The sequence below is a fragment of the Aulonocara sp. 'chitande type north' Nkhata Bay genome, linkage group LG11 (assembly GCF_057382095.1).
Source record: "Aulonocara sp. 'chitande type north' Nkhata Bay isolate Kocher_YH1m ecotype deep benthic linkage group LG11, A_spYH_male_GT1.1, whole genome shotgun sequence".
NCBI classification, from domain to species: domain Eukaryota; kingdom Metazoa; phylum Chordata; class Actinopteri; order Cichliformes; family Cichlidae; genus Aulonocara; species Aulonocara sp. 'chitande type north' Nkhata Bay.
The window spans coordinates 34,627,313-34,645,265 of NC_141354.1; the positions used below are offsets into that span (position 1 = coordinate 34,627,313).

Below are 17,953 nucleotides of genomic sequence, written 5' to 3' on the forward strand. Positions count from 1 at the left end.
CATCATCACGTATTTCCTGAAAATGGCAGCATTGCTGCTGCTTGTGTGATTTCTGGGCTGCTGTCAGTGATGTGAACCAAATCTGAACCAAATCAGTGACATGAAAATCAGCCCCTTAAATGTAAGCCTTAAAATGCAGCATCCATTTCAGATTGAGCCCCTCACGGGATGAGCGATCAATAAACAGCTCATCTATTTTCTTTTTTTCCATTATCCTTATCGCTTTTGTTTCATTCTAGTAGGATAATTGCAGACCATGCGGGGTGTTATCAAAACCTTGTATAATGGCAATGTAACGTTAATAGGACTGTTTTGAGTCCAGCTCACAGCTGGTCTTCACAATGCTCGTCTCTAAAAGCCGGCTATTTATTGGTTGGTTGTTTATCTCTTTAGCGCCGGTTTGCACAGGGAGGTTGAATAGGCACACATTAAGTTTGATTTCTCTGCAGCTACAACCATTAAAGCCTGGAAGAGTACAAGTAAACCAGTTGGCTGCAGGCCACTGTGGTTAAATGCCTTGCTCAGTGGCACCTCTGTGTGTGACTGCTTAGAACAGAAAACATTTCTGATTAACTGTAAACAGAAAGATTTCCAAAATAGATTTGAGCTGGCAGCCTACCCGAGCCTCCCCCTCGAATCCTCGGGACATCACAGCTCCACCTCACATGTCACTGAGGTTATGCATTAATGTTTCATTTTGGAAACTGTAAGAAACAATTTCAATAGAAGCGAATAAAAGCAGAGTTTGGCACTCACTTAGTTTGGAAGCCCACCCTCCTGCTCCCTCTGCTCTTTGGAAGAGGTGACACATTATCCCAACTGCTGAGTTCACAGTGGCATGCAGGTATCCTGGGGTATATGTACTTAATATATGAGCAGAAATTATTATTGGGTATTCTTTTTCCATTGTTGATGCAGAGATCATCCAAGCTGCTCCTTCCTGCAACGTTTCTCTCCTTTCCTTGCTGCCTTTCTCTCTGTCTCTTACTGTCAGTCTTTCTTGTTGCGATCTCCCTATTTCCAGTCCCCAGAGTGCCACAAAGCTCCTCAGCAGAAGGAGACACAATTTCCCGAGTTGAGCTTGCAAACGAGCTCACTGCAGCTAAAAACAGCCGCTCATCGCACGGCGCTCTTCGTGAGTGATACCTCAGCCTCCCCGTTGTTGCAAGTTTTTTTCTTTTACTTCTTCTTTTTTTTAAGCAGCACTGTGGTTGTTTAAAGGCAGTGAAACCCCAAGTCTGGAATAAAATGCTGCTTTTTCCCTTCACAGAAATAATTTTCTCAGGGTGCCAAGTTCTGCTTCCTAAATCTTTGGATTTTTCTGTTCATATTCAGCTTTTAAATTCTGCTTATTTTTCAAAGGAGGCGACTCAAATCAGACCAAATGGCCACACAACGCAATTCCGCCATAAAAAGACACTAATGGCAGCCAGATTTAATAATAATGGATTGGATTTATACAGCGCTTTTCAAGGCACCCAAAGCGCTTTACAATACCACTATTCATTCACTGGTGGAGGCAGCTACAGTTGTAGCCACAGCTGCCCTGGGGCAGACTGACAGAAGCGAGGCTGCCATATCGCGCCATCGGCCCCTCTGGCCAACACCAGTAGGCAAGAAGGGTAAAGTGTCTTGCCCAAGGACAGAACGACCAGGACAGAGAGCCCAGGGATCGAACCGGCGACCTTCTGGTTACAGATGGGATTCCCAACCCCCTGAGCCACGGTCACCCAGGGGGTCCATATTTATTGGATATAAGTGAGATGTTAGAAATCTTAAATGACCTCTTTGCAGGCATCTGTTTTTAAAAGTCATCTTCAACAGCCAGAAGCTATAAAGACTCCAGAAATACAACAAAGCCACACTGATTATTTTTAAAGAGGTGGCAGAAGGAGACGAAGAATGTAATGCCACAAAGGTAATGAGCTGAAGTCAAAGTTACAGTGTGGCAAGTACAAGGCATGCGCACTGCTCTGCTGAGTCATCTGGCAGCTTAAAATGGTTCATTTATATGCTTGGCATGTGTATCCTAAAGTGTATGTAGTTTCTGCTCTCTGATGGCTGGGAAATTTTAGTGTGTCAGCAGTGGAGTTAGTAATTAACTTGATCGTGTCGCATTGTGTCAATACGTCATATCAAAAACTCTACCAATTAATTGATGTTTTATATAAAAATCCTTGTTCTTGTCCTTGCTGGGAGACTCTGTGTATGAGCGTACTGTATAAAAGCTTAAGGTAAGCAACTTTCAGAGAGGAATGAGACAACATAAAGCGACAATGCATTTTTGTGTGCTCCCCCATAAAAAGCCGAAGACAGACTACGGTTGTTTCTCACTGTTTGGGATTTATTCTCTCTGAAGTGTAAAGACTTTGTGACAGCTGAGGCATTCGAACACTTCTAAACAGCGTCTCCTTGTGTTTTGTCCCCTCCACATCATCCCGCTTGAACTGAAAATACATCCAAGTACAGAGGCAGAACACTTGTGAAAGGCTGGTTTCTTGTGACTTCAATGCTTCCTCCTCTTCTTTTCGCTTCTTGCTCTCATCTAAATCATGACACCCTCTCACCTGCCTTCCAGCTCTGCTCGCACTCAGGGTGGTAAAATCAACAGCTGCAACCTGCTGAACGCTGGCAAATATTTGATATGTGGTAAAGTTATGTGCTCTCAAAGCAGGCAGATAACAGTTGTATTGTAAGGGTCATTTAATGCTGTAAAACACAGTGCACTTGATGCCAGGATTACCTTTTACGTGATAGCTTATTAGTGAACGCTGCTATTTAATAACTATATTAATTAAGTAAGTAAAGTAAGTAAAATTTTATTTGTATAGCACCTTTCAAGACAGAAATCACAAAGTGCTTCACAGAAAAGCTAAAACATAAAAACAGAAATCAACCAAAAGCAAGTTTAAAAAGATAGTGGTTTCATTTAAAAAACAGCTAAAAACCTGAGTCCACAGATCTCAGGCTTAAAGGAAGGGAGTTCCAGAGTCTGGGGGCCACAGTTACAAACGCCCTATCACCTTTCGTTTTCAGCCCGTATGCTAGACGACCAGCAAGCCCTGATCACATGACCTCAGGGACCTGCTGGGGATGTAATGATGTAAAAGATCTCTGATATAGGTTGGTGCTTGTCCATGCAGAGTCCTGAATGTCAAAGTCAAAATCTTGAAGTTGGTTCTGAATTTTATGGGGAGCCAGTGCAACTGGATCAGCAGGGGTGTAACGTGGGAGTATTTAGAAGATTTGGTCAGAAGCTTTGCGGCAGCGTTCTAAACAACTTGCAAATGATCCACAGAGGCTTTACTTAAACAAGTGAACAAAGAATTGCAATAATCCAAATGAGATGAGACAAATGCATGGATGACCATTTCTAGTTCTGAGTGTGAAACAATGGGACTCAGCTTAGCAATATTTTTTAAAGGATAAAAACAGGAGCGAACCAATAAATTAGCATGAGTGTCCAAAGTCAGAGCTGAGTCAAAAGTTACACCAAGGTTCCTGATAGAAGGTTTGGCAAATGTCAACCAGTCCAAGCAGACCCTGATATACCCACCCAATGTCTCAGCCTATCTAGCAAAATGTGATGGTCAACAGTATCAAAGGCAGGCGTCAAGTCCAACATCAGCAAGGCAGAGCATTCTCCTGCATAATTCATCAGGATGTCACTGGAGAGACTCTAATAAGTGCCGTTTCAGTAGAGTGTGCTCTACGAAAACCAGACTGGAATTTATCCAGAATGCTGTGTTCATCTAGAACAGATAGAATTAACTATATTAAATAATCATTAATCAAGTAAGCGCTGTGTTCTGTCACAAACCCGCAGATCCTTATCACCCAGCTTAGCAGTTCCTCTCAGTTATTCGGAGCATTTAGCATCTTTCAGCTCATTATTTTGGTATCCAGCATCCAACTGTGTTTGTGCACTCAGAGAACTCACATCAAGGTTTTATTTGCAGACTGAGCAGCTGTTTTTGGTGCCAAAAAAGCCTTTGAAAAGCTGCAGAACCACAGAGCTAGCACCTAGCAGGCAAATGTACCAAAGCTGTATAGTAACTAAACAGCCAGAATTTTCTTTAAGTCATTTGTAAAATGAAACTGTGCTGAAATGATTTGTAGAAATTGTGGTTTTGTCAACAAATATAACTCCAAATAAATGCTACTGTTGATTCGCAGCATCTGTGATCGTTTCTGCCTCCAAGTTGCGAAAATTACAAATTGAGGACTTGTCTTAAATGAAGACTTTCTCAAGAATTCATTTGAGAATCAAAGAAGAACTATTCAAGTTGATGTGGTACGCTATAATAAAAGTAATCAACTTTAGAAAGAATTTGCATAATGGAATAATCCAACTTTGACACATTTGGGAGAACACAGTCTCAGTTCAATTAAATAGCACATTTAATGCTTTCAGTGCAAATCATATCTATTCAGATCATATTTCAGAACTTATTTACAGTTTCCTTAAAGATCTGGATGCCATGCTTGATTTGTTTGTTGAAGCTTTAGAACAGCTCTTTGTTTTACTGCCAGTGCTATTGGTAAGCCTTTTGTAGAGTTGCACTCATAAAGTTCAGGGCAACGTTGCAGTGCTGTCTTTGTGCTGGATTATTCAACAGTGTTTATTTTCAGTTATTTGCAGAAAACAAACTGAAATTAGTTATTTAAACCACAGCAGATGCCAAGTCTTTGCATATTTATTCAACTTATTATCTGGTGTTATTTATATTTTCTGTGAGAGAGCCATTGTTGCTCCGAAAGCTTGACATTTTCCATTTTGTGAGTGTGATAAAGAAAAAGGAACAAAGCGAGATTGTTTCTCTATACGACCTTTCCGATTATGTTTCAGGCTACATGTACTGTGTAAAAATAAATCCTCGTAGTATTAAAAAAAACATCGTGCTGGGCATCACTACAAAGTACAAGAAGTTCCCAGGCTGTTGCTGCAGCACAGAAAAAAATGTGCCTGGAGTCAGCATTGAAAATGAAGTTGTACAAACAAACATCAGGACCTGTGTTAGAATCACTACCATCCTTAGAATCTGCATTGTGTCGAATACTCCAAGCATGCTATTCAGCTGGCCCAAATGTAACCGTTCACCATGAACAAACCATCAACAGCCATCAGATCAGGAGTATCCTGTAGCACTTCTGCATTCTCACTGTTGCACATACAAATTTCTCTTCCAGGACTAGACTGTCATTTTCGAGCTTCACTCCTAACACCCTGAACTGTCTAAAGAGGACCCTTTGGAGCCAACTTCTTGACATGAACCAACATGGCAGCTCACAGCTTGTCTTTACAAGAAAGTTTTTTGGCTTTTGGCTTCTTCTCGCCTGCCTTTCTTGGCAGATTTAACTTCTGAATTTCAAGTTGAAGATCCTCCTTTTGACAATGCAAAAAAATCCAGCTTACGTTGCAGGTGGTATTTATATAACAGGACTGCCACTGGGCATTCCAAACACTAGGAAGAGGTATGCCACTGGGTATAAGGTGACTTCTTCAAAGGGGGTCATGGCAAATTGCTGTTCGTAGGCACAAACAGCAGTGCCGTCTTTAGCGGTGATTCTCAATATTTGTGTTAATAATTTTAATGTTAAAACTAGTAAAATTGTGAATATGTTTTGTTTCTCTTCAGACTGGAGTACGTGTCAGCTGAGTCCAAACGCTGTCTGTGGCGGCGGCATCAAAACCCGGATGCTTGACTGCGTTCGCAGCGATGGCAAATCGGTGGATATAAAATTCTGTGAAGAGGTGAGACTGGAAAATCCTTCAGGTGTTTGCTTTTGGACCTTCCCTTTTTGTTTCTTGGAAGAATCCAATTTTACTTTCTTTGTTTGACACTCTAATTTCTTTTCTTAATGACGTGATCACATAACTCATTAAAATATATTATCGCACCGTTCCAGTACTATTCAGCCCGAAGCAACATGAAATATTTAAGAATATTCCCATGCAGAGATTGTTGTCGTTGCTTCTGCCTGGGCGTTTTATTCATTCATAATGTGTCAACTCCATGTAATTGTTGCCGGCGGGCTGTGGCAGAGCCTTCCCCACAGCTATTTAACCCTTGGCCCACTTCATCATCTGGCTCATTCACAAAAACACACTGTGTCAGGATGGTTTTCACAGCAGCCTTTATAATCCAATTCAGCTGGCCGGAAACCTGCCCTTTGCCAGAACAGAGACTTCTGGGAGTTGCAGTACTGAGAGGTCAAGTCAGTGTCTGACCATAGCAGGTTGAGTTTGCAGCGTAATGATTGGTTGTCTGTTATGTGAATGATTTGATGATGTGCTGTTTGAAACATGTGCTGCAGATGAATTTGGAGAAGAAGTGGCAGATGAACATCTCCTGTGTGGTCGAGTGTCCTGTCAACTGTCAGCTGTTGGAGTGGTCGGCCTGGTCAGAGTGTTCACAGACCTGCGGTCTAGAAGGTGAGAATTTCACACACACGTTTTTGTCCCGAGCAGCTTCCAGTGCCATCAAAATCCAGGAGTATGAAATCGGTAACCTTTCACGAACAAGACAACTTTTCTAAACACTGCGCCTCCTTTTCATCATTAATTGCACATTAATCTTATTGATTTACTTCCGTTGCTCTTTTCAAGTGCAATAATGAGATTACACTGGAGTAAAGGCAAATGCCAACATAAACAAGTAAACGAGATAAATAAGTTCAGGCAAAATAATGAAGCACATATACGTTTAAGATGGTCTATAAATGTTTTAAGACGTGTTATAAAAGAGGATGCCAGATTGTAAAGTTGCACTTCAGTCTTAATGGCAAATGGCCAAACATAGATTCTTGAATTTGCAACAGACGACTAAAGCTAAAACAGGTGAAACACAGGCTCCTGACGCACACTTGTAATTCACCTGGTAGAGCAGGTGGCCCAGGTACCATGTATCCCATTTGCTGTCTGTCACTCATGCTCTCTCCCCTCACTTTTCTGTCTGTGCTACACTGTCCTATCAAATAAAAAATAATGACCATTTCCAACCACCTTACATTCCTGTTGCTTTATCTATATTTACCATTTATCTGTTGAAAAAACAAGATCCAACTGTGATAACAGAGCTATTATTGTTTTTACCTCCTTAGTCCATCTTTACTGTAGCAAGAACTGCCAAACAAGCAGTTTTTAGTACTTAGTACTATGTCTACCCATCCATCTGTGTGTCTGTCTGTGCAGGATGCAGTTTTATGTAAACTCTTGGCAGCTTTACCAAACTTTACAGGTGTGCATTTGAAATCAAAACGTGGGCCAAGTTTATTGATAGGTGTAGTCTAAAAACTCATTGTTCCCACAGCTGGTGTGACCACATATTGGAGTGTGGTCAATTGTGTACATGTGTGTGGTGCATTTAAAAAAATGTAACTGTAGGAGAGGATTTTTTTTTCTTGCAGAGTTTGAGATATTCCTTATTTATCTGATACTAGGCCCTCACACGTCATCTGAAACAAGCCATTTAAGCTTCTCCTCCTCCCTTTCTTATGATTTACTGGCTCCCACAAACAGAAGAGAAGAAGTGTTTATGAGATGACCATGTGAAGGAAATGTATGCTCACTGATGTACAGAGTCAGGAGGAATAAACTGTCTGAAACAGGGAATTACTTGTAGAAACACTGACCTTTGAAACTGGCCATGTTTAATGTCCCCAAGTGTAACTATATGTAACCAGTGTGTAACAAAAATACTAGAGGATGCCAAACTGCAAAAGGAGGATGGGTAACCACAATGAAGACACATCTGCAGAAATGATGGAACAATGTTCTGGTTGTATTAAAATGTTGTGCTTTGTATCACAACCAACAACAATAATCAAAATGATGTGCATGCACAGAGACCAAGAAAGTAAAATAAAGTCAGACCAGGGTCTTTTAAATGTCAGTGCTATCCAGTTCACGCCTGCTGGCTTATCTGGGCAGTTTATTAGTGTGAAATTAGCCAAACAAAGGATGGATGTTTTGCACAGTCTGTCCTACCACAATTTAGGGAATTAGATTGAGTTCCACATGAGCTGTGGCTCGACACCCATTGTAATAAAAGATCAGCGTACTTCTATGGATTTCCAGAAGGTCTGTGGACTCTCAGTTTGTTTAATTTGGGTTTTTTTTTTTAATCTCCAACTACAAAAGAAACCTGACCTAGGAGCAAGGTCAGAGTTATTTCACATGCATGCTGATGTGGGACTAAGCAGCCTTACCAGTGTAACCAAAATGGGAACAGTTAAAGGCGGGACAAAAAATTCTATTGATTAAAAATTAAATTATCCATCCAGGTCAGAAACTAATGATAAATAAATAACAAAAACCAAATTACTAATTCCTACAAAAAGTTTCTACTTCTGTTTCTTACTGTGGGCTACATACATGTTATGTACACATGGTACCAAAGCGTGTATTTGGGAGACACGCATCTCAGACATTTCCAAATGTAGCTAGCTAGAAAAACTCCCACAAACAAAGCAGAGGGAGTCTTTATTTAAGTCAAAGTTACTGTGTTATAGTCTTTCCAAATGACCATAGAAAATTTGTCGTCCTGTTGCCTAGTTGTTGTTCCAGGAGTTCACACAATTGATTCTGTCCCATTATATGTTCCTGCTCCTCAGGGCCGAGGGAGCCCTTTGAAGAAAGGGCGCTACAGCAATAGTTGGTAAATCAAAAGGAATAAGATAAAAAAAGTTTTTTTTTACAAAAAATAAAAAAGGGCAAAGGCGGGGACCTTATTTGATGTGCGTTTTTTCTGTGTATGTGTGGGGGAAGTTGTTTTTTTTTATTGGAGTGGGATATGAAATTGTACAGTTTGCGTGTCAATGTGTGGGAACGCTGGTTGTTTTATGTGTTGAAAGCCAATGTAGGTTGGTAAAGGTGGATTTTGAGGTGAGCACTTTGCTGGATTGTCAGTGTGAAAATGTAAGTGGAATATGCAACAAATGGAGGGCTGTGAGAGTTGAGAGTGGGCAGTTTAAAGCAGGTAGACAGGAAGGTTGCTTTTAGAAACGTGTGTGAAGGGCTTCTATGTCGAGTCTTTCAGTTAATTCATAGCATCAATTCTGCACTTAAATCAAATGGTCTCCGGGGTTCTGCGATGAATTGGATTTATTTAAAGAGGTTTTTCTGATTGATGTGGAATAAAAGCCTTTTTACTCAAGTTGACCAAGAACCAATCAAGATGGTAAAGGGAAAAAAGGTGCAGTATTTCATGCCATTTAGAAACTCCTGCTCTGTTAAGTGAAGTGCTATTGTGCGCCGTAGGATTAATTTAATACATTCAAAACAAACGCATACACATGAATTTAAATGAGCTGTTTATAGAAGGAATGGATGACTGCTGTGTGGCACACCACAATGGTCACTGCATGTGTTTCTGTGTTTAGCTTATTGTTCAGGGGGGGAAAAGTCTCTTTGAACTTTGCATTAATTGTATTATTTTATCAAGAAACCAAGAGCTCCAGAGGCTTTGAAGAAAAAAAAAAACCCTCCTGATATTAATTTTCTCTCATGCTGGTAAAACAAAATGCTCAGATTTCAGTGCTGGGGTGGAGAGTTTTCAACACAGGAACCTGTTGTTCTACTTCAGTTCTACTTAAACAAGTAAAAGTGACTTTCTTTGCTTCAACTTCTCATATGAAGTAAATCTTTACTTCACAATGTAGCGTCTTTATACTATTGACATTGTTAAACTTTGGATTGGTTCCCTATAAGCCTCACTTTCCCTATACTGTCTGCTGCTGAAAACATTTCAAGGGGGAAACAATGTCAAGCAAAACAGTAAAGGGACAGGAACTTTGTTTTTCCCAGAAGGAAAGGGTCCAGTGGATGTCCTGCCCCAATCAGGCTGACTGCCACCCCAACCCCAGTTAGCCCACCACTGCAGCATGTGTAGTAGGCCCTGGGCTGCTTAGAGAAATAGGAGAATGTGACAGCAGTGTTTGCAATGTGCACCATTAGTGGACGCACGGTCAAACATACCTGCCTTCAGTGATGCAAACCAGAACACAAACATTGGTTCATGACAGTTGTAAAACTGAGAAGATTATGCTACTGCACTGACTTTGTCAAGTCTTCCAAAAATCAAGAGTGAATAGTTTTCTGCGCTAAAGGAACGACAACAGCACAAACACAAGCAAGAGTAACCCACATTAAAGGTGGTTCCATATAATTTTGGGACTGCCCCCTGGTGACAGTACACAGCAGCAACATTTAGACAATGGTCTGCAAAACTCTGCATAACGTCAGCGCACAACATTAACACCAAATGGCTGGAACAATATCGTTACTCCTGGTGATTTAAGCTCATTACTTGGACATCTTTAGAAGGAAAAACTGCACTGTATGCCGTAGGGGTTTCATTTTCCATTCAGGATAACAATGATAATCTCGGCTGTGAAGGTTCTCAGTCATCCAGGTCATCGTAGTCAAAGGAGCTTGCAAAGAAAAGCGTCTGGACTTCTTTAAGTTGCTAATGATAATCTTGTTTCCTTTCACAGTAGGGAACACATTTTGAAGTGGAGAAAGTCTTAAAAAAATCATGAATTGAACGTGCTTATGGGTGTGGAGATGCTCTAGGAAAAAATGACGGAACAAAAAGACAGACATTCACTCAATAAAGACAGTTCTGCGACACTAACCTATTTCCACTAGATCAACAAGTAACAAAATCCTGCTTATATAAAAGTCTAATGGGAGATCCACAGAAAACCAGAGATAAATTTAACCTTTTTTTTTTTCTTTTTTACTCTCCAGGTAAGATGTGGCGACAGCGGTCGGTGGTTCAGGCTTCTCAGGGCGATGGCCGACCGTGCCCTTCTCAGATGGAGCAGTGGAAACCCTGTCCTGTCCGACCCTGCTACCGTTGGCAGTACAGCCCCTGGTCTGAGTGTCGGGTAGAGGTATGTCAATACATATAAAAGTTATACCATAATCCAGGTACATTAAACATTAATAATTGTATCGACCTCTGTCAGCTACAAGAAATGGAGCTCAGGCACAGCTGAGATCAATACTCTAAAACAGTTTGAGCCAGAAGGTGGATTTCAGGAGGGTGAAGTCTAAGAACCTGATAAAAAATAATGGAGTCTTTAGTATTGATGAACAAGCTCATCATTTCCCCACTCATACGGTTATTTTGAGAGATGGACAGTAAAAAAAAAAATCAATCTAATGCATCTTTAATGCTGATGCATTACTGTAAACCAATACCTTTGCCAAGAAATTTGGCAGCCTGTACACTCAATTTTGCATCGTGTGGCACCGGGTCAGATTATTAAAAGCATCCAGTGCAATACTTTATGACATAAAGCAAAACTTTTCAAGAGTAAATGTGGTTTTATGGGGACACACAGAGACAGGTAATGTCATCTGTTACTAACATCCTTTGCTGCCCCTCACTTAAGTTGATCAAAAAGGAAGTGCTTATAACCTCTGCCTTCCTCGGCTGTGTGAGAGTGAGAGGCAGAGACAGTCGACATTTTATTAAATGCACTCTGCATTCACTTCAGAAAAAGGCAAACCATCCTGTGGGTGGTAACCTCTTATCAAACTCCAATCAGGACCCAGCCTGGAGGACTCCCAAATGATATTACCTAACTAAGCAAATGCAAATATTAGCAGAAAATGTATCAGATAGAATGATCCTGTGAGATATTTTGTTCTTTCATGAACAAATATAAAGGACAATTTAACTCCCACACGGGAAAGAGACTGAAAATATATGGGGAAGCTTATCTTCCTTATACTTTTATCTATTAAAATACATTTTAATAGATCTCTACTCATAAAACAAAACAGGACAATAACAATTCTTCATTTAATCCACCAGGATTTTTTCTCCATCCCTTCCACTCTTTAGTGTCCCAATAACGTCAAAACAAGAACAGCAGACACTCTGTACTGCCCGCCTGCCAATAGAAGGTTATTTCCAATACTGCTTTTGTGTTTTCAACGCCCTACCAGTCTTACCCACATAATAAAATCCACAAGGGCACTTTAACAAGTGGTCTACATGTGCAGTCCTGCATGAGATGCTATCCCTGACCTTAATTTTCTGCCTTTATCCGAGTGTGGAAAATGGTCCCCTTTAATCATTTGTTACAGTTCACACAATTTCCAGACGAATGACAGCTTAAAAAGTAGAGGTTTAACTCATCCATGTTTGTATTTGTGCTCTTTTGTTTCTGTAAAAATACAAACCGCTGTACATATTGCAAATATATAGAACATATTCTGTTCTAAGCAACAATACATTTCCAGGTCAGGTATGCTGCCTTGCTGAGAAGCTGGAGGTGTGCAGCTTAATGCCTGCAGCTTTTCATCCTACAGCTCAGCTCAGCGATGCTTTTTACTCTTCTCTTAAAATGTTTGAGACGCATAAACACTTTTTGTATTTGTTTGACTTTAGTTGATCTTTCCATCAATTCAAATGGCAGAAGTTGAATTTACTAGGATTATTAAACTGCCATCAGATTGCTGCAGGTTTGTGTGACACCCCCTTCCCTCACTGTGTTAACTCATCACCTTCTGTCTTCTTCTGTGGTGTTTATGTCCTGTCAGAATGTGGTTTGTGGACACGGCATGCGCTTCAGGAACCTGTCCTGCTTCGTGTCGGACGGCTCCAGCGATGGCGAGGGCAGCCTGGTGGACGAGGAGCTGTGCAGCAGCCTGGAGGTGGCTGTCGATGGAGACAAGCAGATCAGACTGAAAGAGAGCTGTGTCCTCCCATGTCCAGGTAATAATGCTGACTTCAAGGTTTCAGTGGTAATTATTTGTTGTTTGGGCTGCATGAGCAACCTTGGAAAGTCCAAGCACTGAATAGAAGCAATTAGAAGCACAGTCCACTGTTATTAAAAAAAAGTTCTCTAATGAAAAAAATTTAATCAATTATGACTTTACTCTTACTTTACTTTACTTTAATTTTCTTTAATATTCTGTGACTGAAATAGCTCCTCCAAATCAGCTTTTTGCCACACAAAGTAATAGTAAGCTATGGCAGCAATATGCTGGATACTATTAACCTCAGTCTCTGTCAGTAAAACTGATCAGGCATGAAGTACCCACAAGGAGTCTATAGACTTTATGTAAAAGAGCCCCTTGATTTTTGGGTTTATTTTTTATTAGCATTTAGATTGTTGCTAGGTTGTTCTTTTGGATCCAGGAGTAATCAACTTTAAACCAGACGGTTATCAGTGCTAATTAGTGCTGGAAGGGCTATACCGCACAGCAATCTGCAATATTTTTCAGATAGTTTCATTAAAATAACTCCCAAAAGCACTAACACTGCAAACAGGAGGTCCAGTTCAATGACTGGAATTAGTCTAGCTGTGAGACCGAGCAGACAGCAATAACACATCTGTCAGTTAGAGGCCAAACTTTACCTGGACAGTTGATATGAAGGGGTGTGCTGTGCTGTGAACATGTTAATTTCATATCTGTGAAATTGGGCATTTTGACATAGGAGCCTACGGGGACTCTACACTTTTGGCGTCAGCCTCAAGTGGCCACCAGAGGAGCTGCAGTTTTCAGCACTTCAACCCCAGATGCTGCTAGCAGGAGACAAAGTTAGAAATAGCAATAGTTGCTAACATCAACATCACTTGAGTACTTGGATCGGTTGTCATGCGCTGAAGATCCTGATACAGATGTGTCAGTTAATCTAGCGTTCAGGTAAATACATGCTCATACATCATCATATCTGTAGAAGGTGTTTGAGACTAGTGTTTACTAATTATCTGTCTTCATTACCTGTCTATTAAAGCAGTGATTTAAGGCTTTAATCCACAGAGCAGTTTTCTATGCAAATCCTATGAAGCTCAATGTGATCAATGCTTATTGCTCCGAGTGTAAAAACACCCTCATCGTTCAGCTTTTACAATTTATGTAACGTCACTTCTTCCTCACAAACCAATCAGAGTCAAGAAGGGGTGGGAATTATGACATCAGCATTTTAAAATGCTGTGCTTGTAAGACGGTGCACAGAGTGTTTAAAAGTGGCGCATGTGGACACTGAAACTGTTTTGTGTCGCTGCTCTCAGCTTCAACAAGTCACTCTCCATACACAGCACAGTCGACACTTCTCAGCAGTCTGATGTATACTACAGGGAAGCCATTATGAGCATTTAAATACACATTAAAACAAGCTTTGTTGTAACGTTTAAAAGCCAAGTGAATTGAAATGCCTAAATGTGTTTGGCAGTTGTTATTTGAGGTGCTGAAAGTTGGTCTTTTGCGTGTGGGTTTGGTCTCAGCATTACCTCGAAACTCTAACAGAGCTCACTATCTATCATGACCTCTAAAATGAGAAGCAGCAGCATAGCTCAAGTCAGAATAAATGGACTACATTATGACCAAAGCTTTGTCTAACTGTGTTTTTTTATGGGAGTTTCATTTACTTTTGGGTTCTCTACTTCATCGCCTGCATCAGCTTAGAGAGCACTCTTGTCTTCTCTGCTTTTTCAAATCATGACAGCTGTACTCTGCATATGTGTGGGTTTTCGATTCACTTCATAGTTTCTATCATTTTCTCCAATTTCACAAGGTATCTATCTCCAGCTGTAAGTCACAGCTGCTTCTTTTCACCTCTCGCAGCACACGAGAAGAGTAAAACACGCTGAGGTTATCGTTAGAACAACAGTCAAAGGGCGATCGCTCACAGTCCTCCCCAGAGCAAAGCCCTGCTAGTATGTTGAAGTGTCCGGCCAAGCCAGAGGCACAGCCGTCAGGAACTGGTTCATGTGGAACGCACAAAATATTTGGACCACCTGCTCTTCCAGTGAAATAGACAGAGAGGAGAATCTAAATGAAAGCTGTGACCCCTACAATTCAATTGATTCCATTTGTACAGCAAAGAAACCTAGAAGTAAAAATTATTTGAACACACTCACACATACAGTGAGAGAGATAAAATAATAGTAAAAAAAAAAAAAAAAAGGTGCAATCAATAATCTGTGTGGGCGAGATAACAAAAGATCCTCAGGGCTTGAAATAAAAAGACAAAATGGCAAGCCAAGATACGACTGCACAATCTGCTGTACGGAGACGTGTAGATTTTATTCATTTATTCACCTCACGTATGAATGGAGATGCTGATTAAGAGGAGAATAGATTGAAGATGTATTTGTGTTTTGATTGTAAGAAAGGCTTGGGTGAAACGTGGCGCAGCAGCAGAGGCATGAGCCAGCTAAAATGGTGCATCTCATACACAAAGGCTGCTCGAATTGATTTATGTACGCCGTTTAAAATTGTTAAATAAGTCCAGACAATAAAAGGTCAGGAAAATTCAACCCATGAGTAAAAAGAGAGAAACAAATAAGGCCTTTATTGAGGCATTAAGGGCAACACGAGCTTCACTAGTGGGCTCAAATCTCCTCCTCCAACTGACAAAAGTGGCTTTGTACACACTTAAATACACACTAGATACAGGGTGGGGCATTGTGAGAGAACAGATCTGAGGCAAAAAGCATCCTCTTGATAAAGACGAATGCTTTCTTAGGCAGCCTGTTCATTAGCCTACAAAAATGGAAAGATCAAGTTTAACGGGAAATAGCTGGAAATCCGCAATTACTCTTGGTGGTTAAAGCGGGTGCCTGGAAACGCTTAACGATCGAACTGCCCTTTTGGTCTTAAATTTCATTTAAAGTGGCATTAAAAAGTCTTACATTGCTTGCTTATACCTGTAGACACCCTGATTACTTGAAGGCAGCACTCTGGGATGATAAATAAATGAGTTTGCCAAGTGTATTGTTATCCCTGATTATGTTGGTTGGAGCTGTAAACTTAGCCAAATCCAATAAAGAGCAGGAGAGAGGAACTAATCATACCATGACCTCGATTGCATCCAGGACCAACAGGCCTTTTTTTAATATAACCTCTGATCTCACAATGGACTTAGCTGAATAATGATTTGGAAGTGACAAGTGGCTCCTATTAAGGCCGTAAGCTAATTAGATGTACACGGCAAAGAGTTCGAAGTGCAGTACTGTTTATTCTTACTCCTTATTCTGTTAAGGTTTTAGTTCAGGAAAGAATTCAAAATGGCAAACCCCACTAAATCCTTCCAATGTAACTCGAGCATGTGAAAGAGTCCAAAGCTTTGCTGGTCACAGCTGTTTTCAAAGATGGCTTACAGTTTAGCTTATAAACATTAGACCAAACCGACATTACCTGCTGATCTGTCCGCCACTGACTGATGTCCCTCTGGTCCCAGCATCTATATTTGTTCCACTTTTAACAGTAATACACAAAACTCTGTTTAGTCTGGTCTTTACCCCTGATGTGAACTCGGATCCAGTAACTCCAAAAACATTAATAACCTCCGACCCCTTCAAAAATGTCAACATCCATTGAACTCTACTGTCAAAAATCCACCAGTCTCAATCAGTATGGCACTTTTAAATATCCGCTCTCTGTTGAACAAGTCTTTTATTATTAATGATTTAATTTTAGATAATAAACTTGATTGTTTATTTTTAACTGAAACATGGCTGGGTTCAGATGCACAAGTTGTTCTCACTAAGGCCTCCCACCAAATTTTAATTTCTCTTTTTCTATTAGAAGTGGTAAGAGAGGTGGTGGGACTGCATCTTTAACCAACAACACACTCACCACCAAACAAATTTTATTTGACCATTTTACCACTTTCGCTATCTAACCTCTGAAGTGGCTGCAAATTTTACCAAGGTTTTAGACGAATGCCCCCCTGTGATTTTACCTGCACCCTATGATTTTATTTTTAATCATTTTAACAGCCAACTGAAGAAAAGCCTTGACTCCGTTGCTCAATTCACCACTAAAAAGATTAACGTAAAACATGCATCACCCTGGAGAAACAAAGGAGTCAAAAAACTCAAAAGAAATTGCAGGGCCGCAGAAAGGAGATTGAGGAAAAATAAAAATGCAAGCAACCATGAAATACTTTGCGAGCAACAATGTACAATAATACATTAAGGAATTCAAGAAATTCATACTTCGCCAAAATAATCAGTAATAACAAAAATAATCCCAAGGTCCTCTTTTCCACCATATATCATTTATTTAACCCTGATTTTAACAGCTCCCAAAGAACCCCCACAGACTCGCTCTGTGAGCAGTTTGCAGACCACTTCAGGGGAAAGATCAGCGCCATCAGATCTGATATTTTATCTTCTCGCGATATGATTTTAAACACATCTGAGGGCTCGATTGTACCTGAGGAGACACTGGACAGCTTTGTCCTGGTTAATGCTGAGAACCTTAACCCTTGTATGGTGTTCGGGTCTGTGAGACCCGTGTTCAGTTTTTTTCAAAAGAAAAATTAAACAATTAATTATTTTTTCACGTGTAAATGTGTTGTGTCTTTCCACTCACTCCACTTGATTATAACTGATTTATTTATAACATTTTATATAAAAGAAAAACAAGAAGCACATTAATTCATAAATGTGATCTAACAAAGGTAAAGGGAAAAAATTAACCATGTTTGCTGTACATATGTCTTGTAATTGGGATGAAGTAAACATCTGTTGAGTAATTTAACATAAAATTGTTTGATAGTGTTAATTTGGAAAGCCAAAACTCTAGCGGGTCCACCAGACCCATGAACACTGGCTGAGTAACAAAAATACGAACACCACACAAGGGTTAAGAAAGTTTTCTCCACAGTGAGACCCACCACATGTCTTTTAGATCCAATCCCCTCTTCACTTTTTAAAACACTTTATGGATATGATACATGATGAATTGCTCTCTTCGTTGGGTGTCTTCCCTGCTGCCTTTAAAACGGCGGTGGTGAGGCCCCTTCTGAAGAAGAGCAATTTGGATTGTAATGATTTTAATAACTACAGACCTGTATCCAACTTACCATTTTTAAGTAAAATTTTAGAAAAACTTTTTTTTTTTTTTTACTCAGATTAATGTTTTTTTTTAAATGATAGACAGATCCTGGAGATATTCCAGTCTGGATTTAGGGTGAAC

The 17,953-nt window shown here is 40.2% G+C and overlaps 1 protein-coding gene across 1 annotated transcript in view; it reads left to right on the forward strand.

Moving 5' to 3' along the window:
• The window catches only part of thsd7ab (thrombospondin, type I, domain containing 7Ab), a 204,973-nt gene that overhangs the window by 159,854 nt on the left and 27,166 nt on the right, over positions 1–17,953 (forward strand). The window contains exons 21-24 of the mRNA XM_086312316.1: positions 5,640–5,755; positions 6,319–6,436; positions 10,754–10,899; positions 12,560–12,734. Coding sequence (XP_086168442.1) covers positions 5,640–5,755; positions 6,319–6,436; positions 10,754–10,899; positions 12,560–12,734 — 555 coding nt within the window. The remainder of the gene's footprint in view (positions 1–5,639; positions 5,756–6,318; positions 6,437–10,753; positions 10,900–12,559; positions 12,735–17,953) is intronic.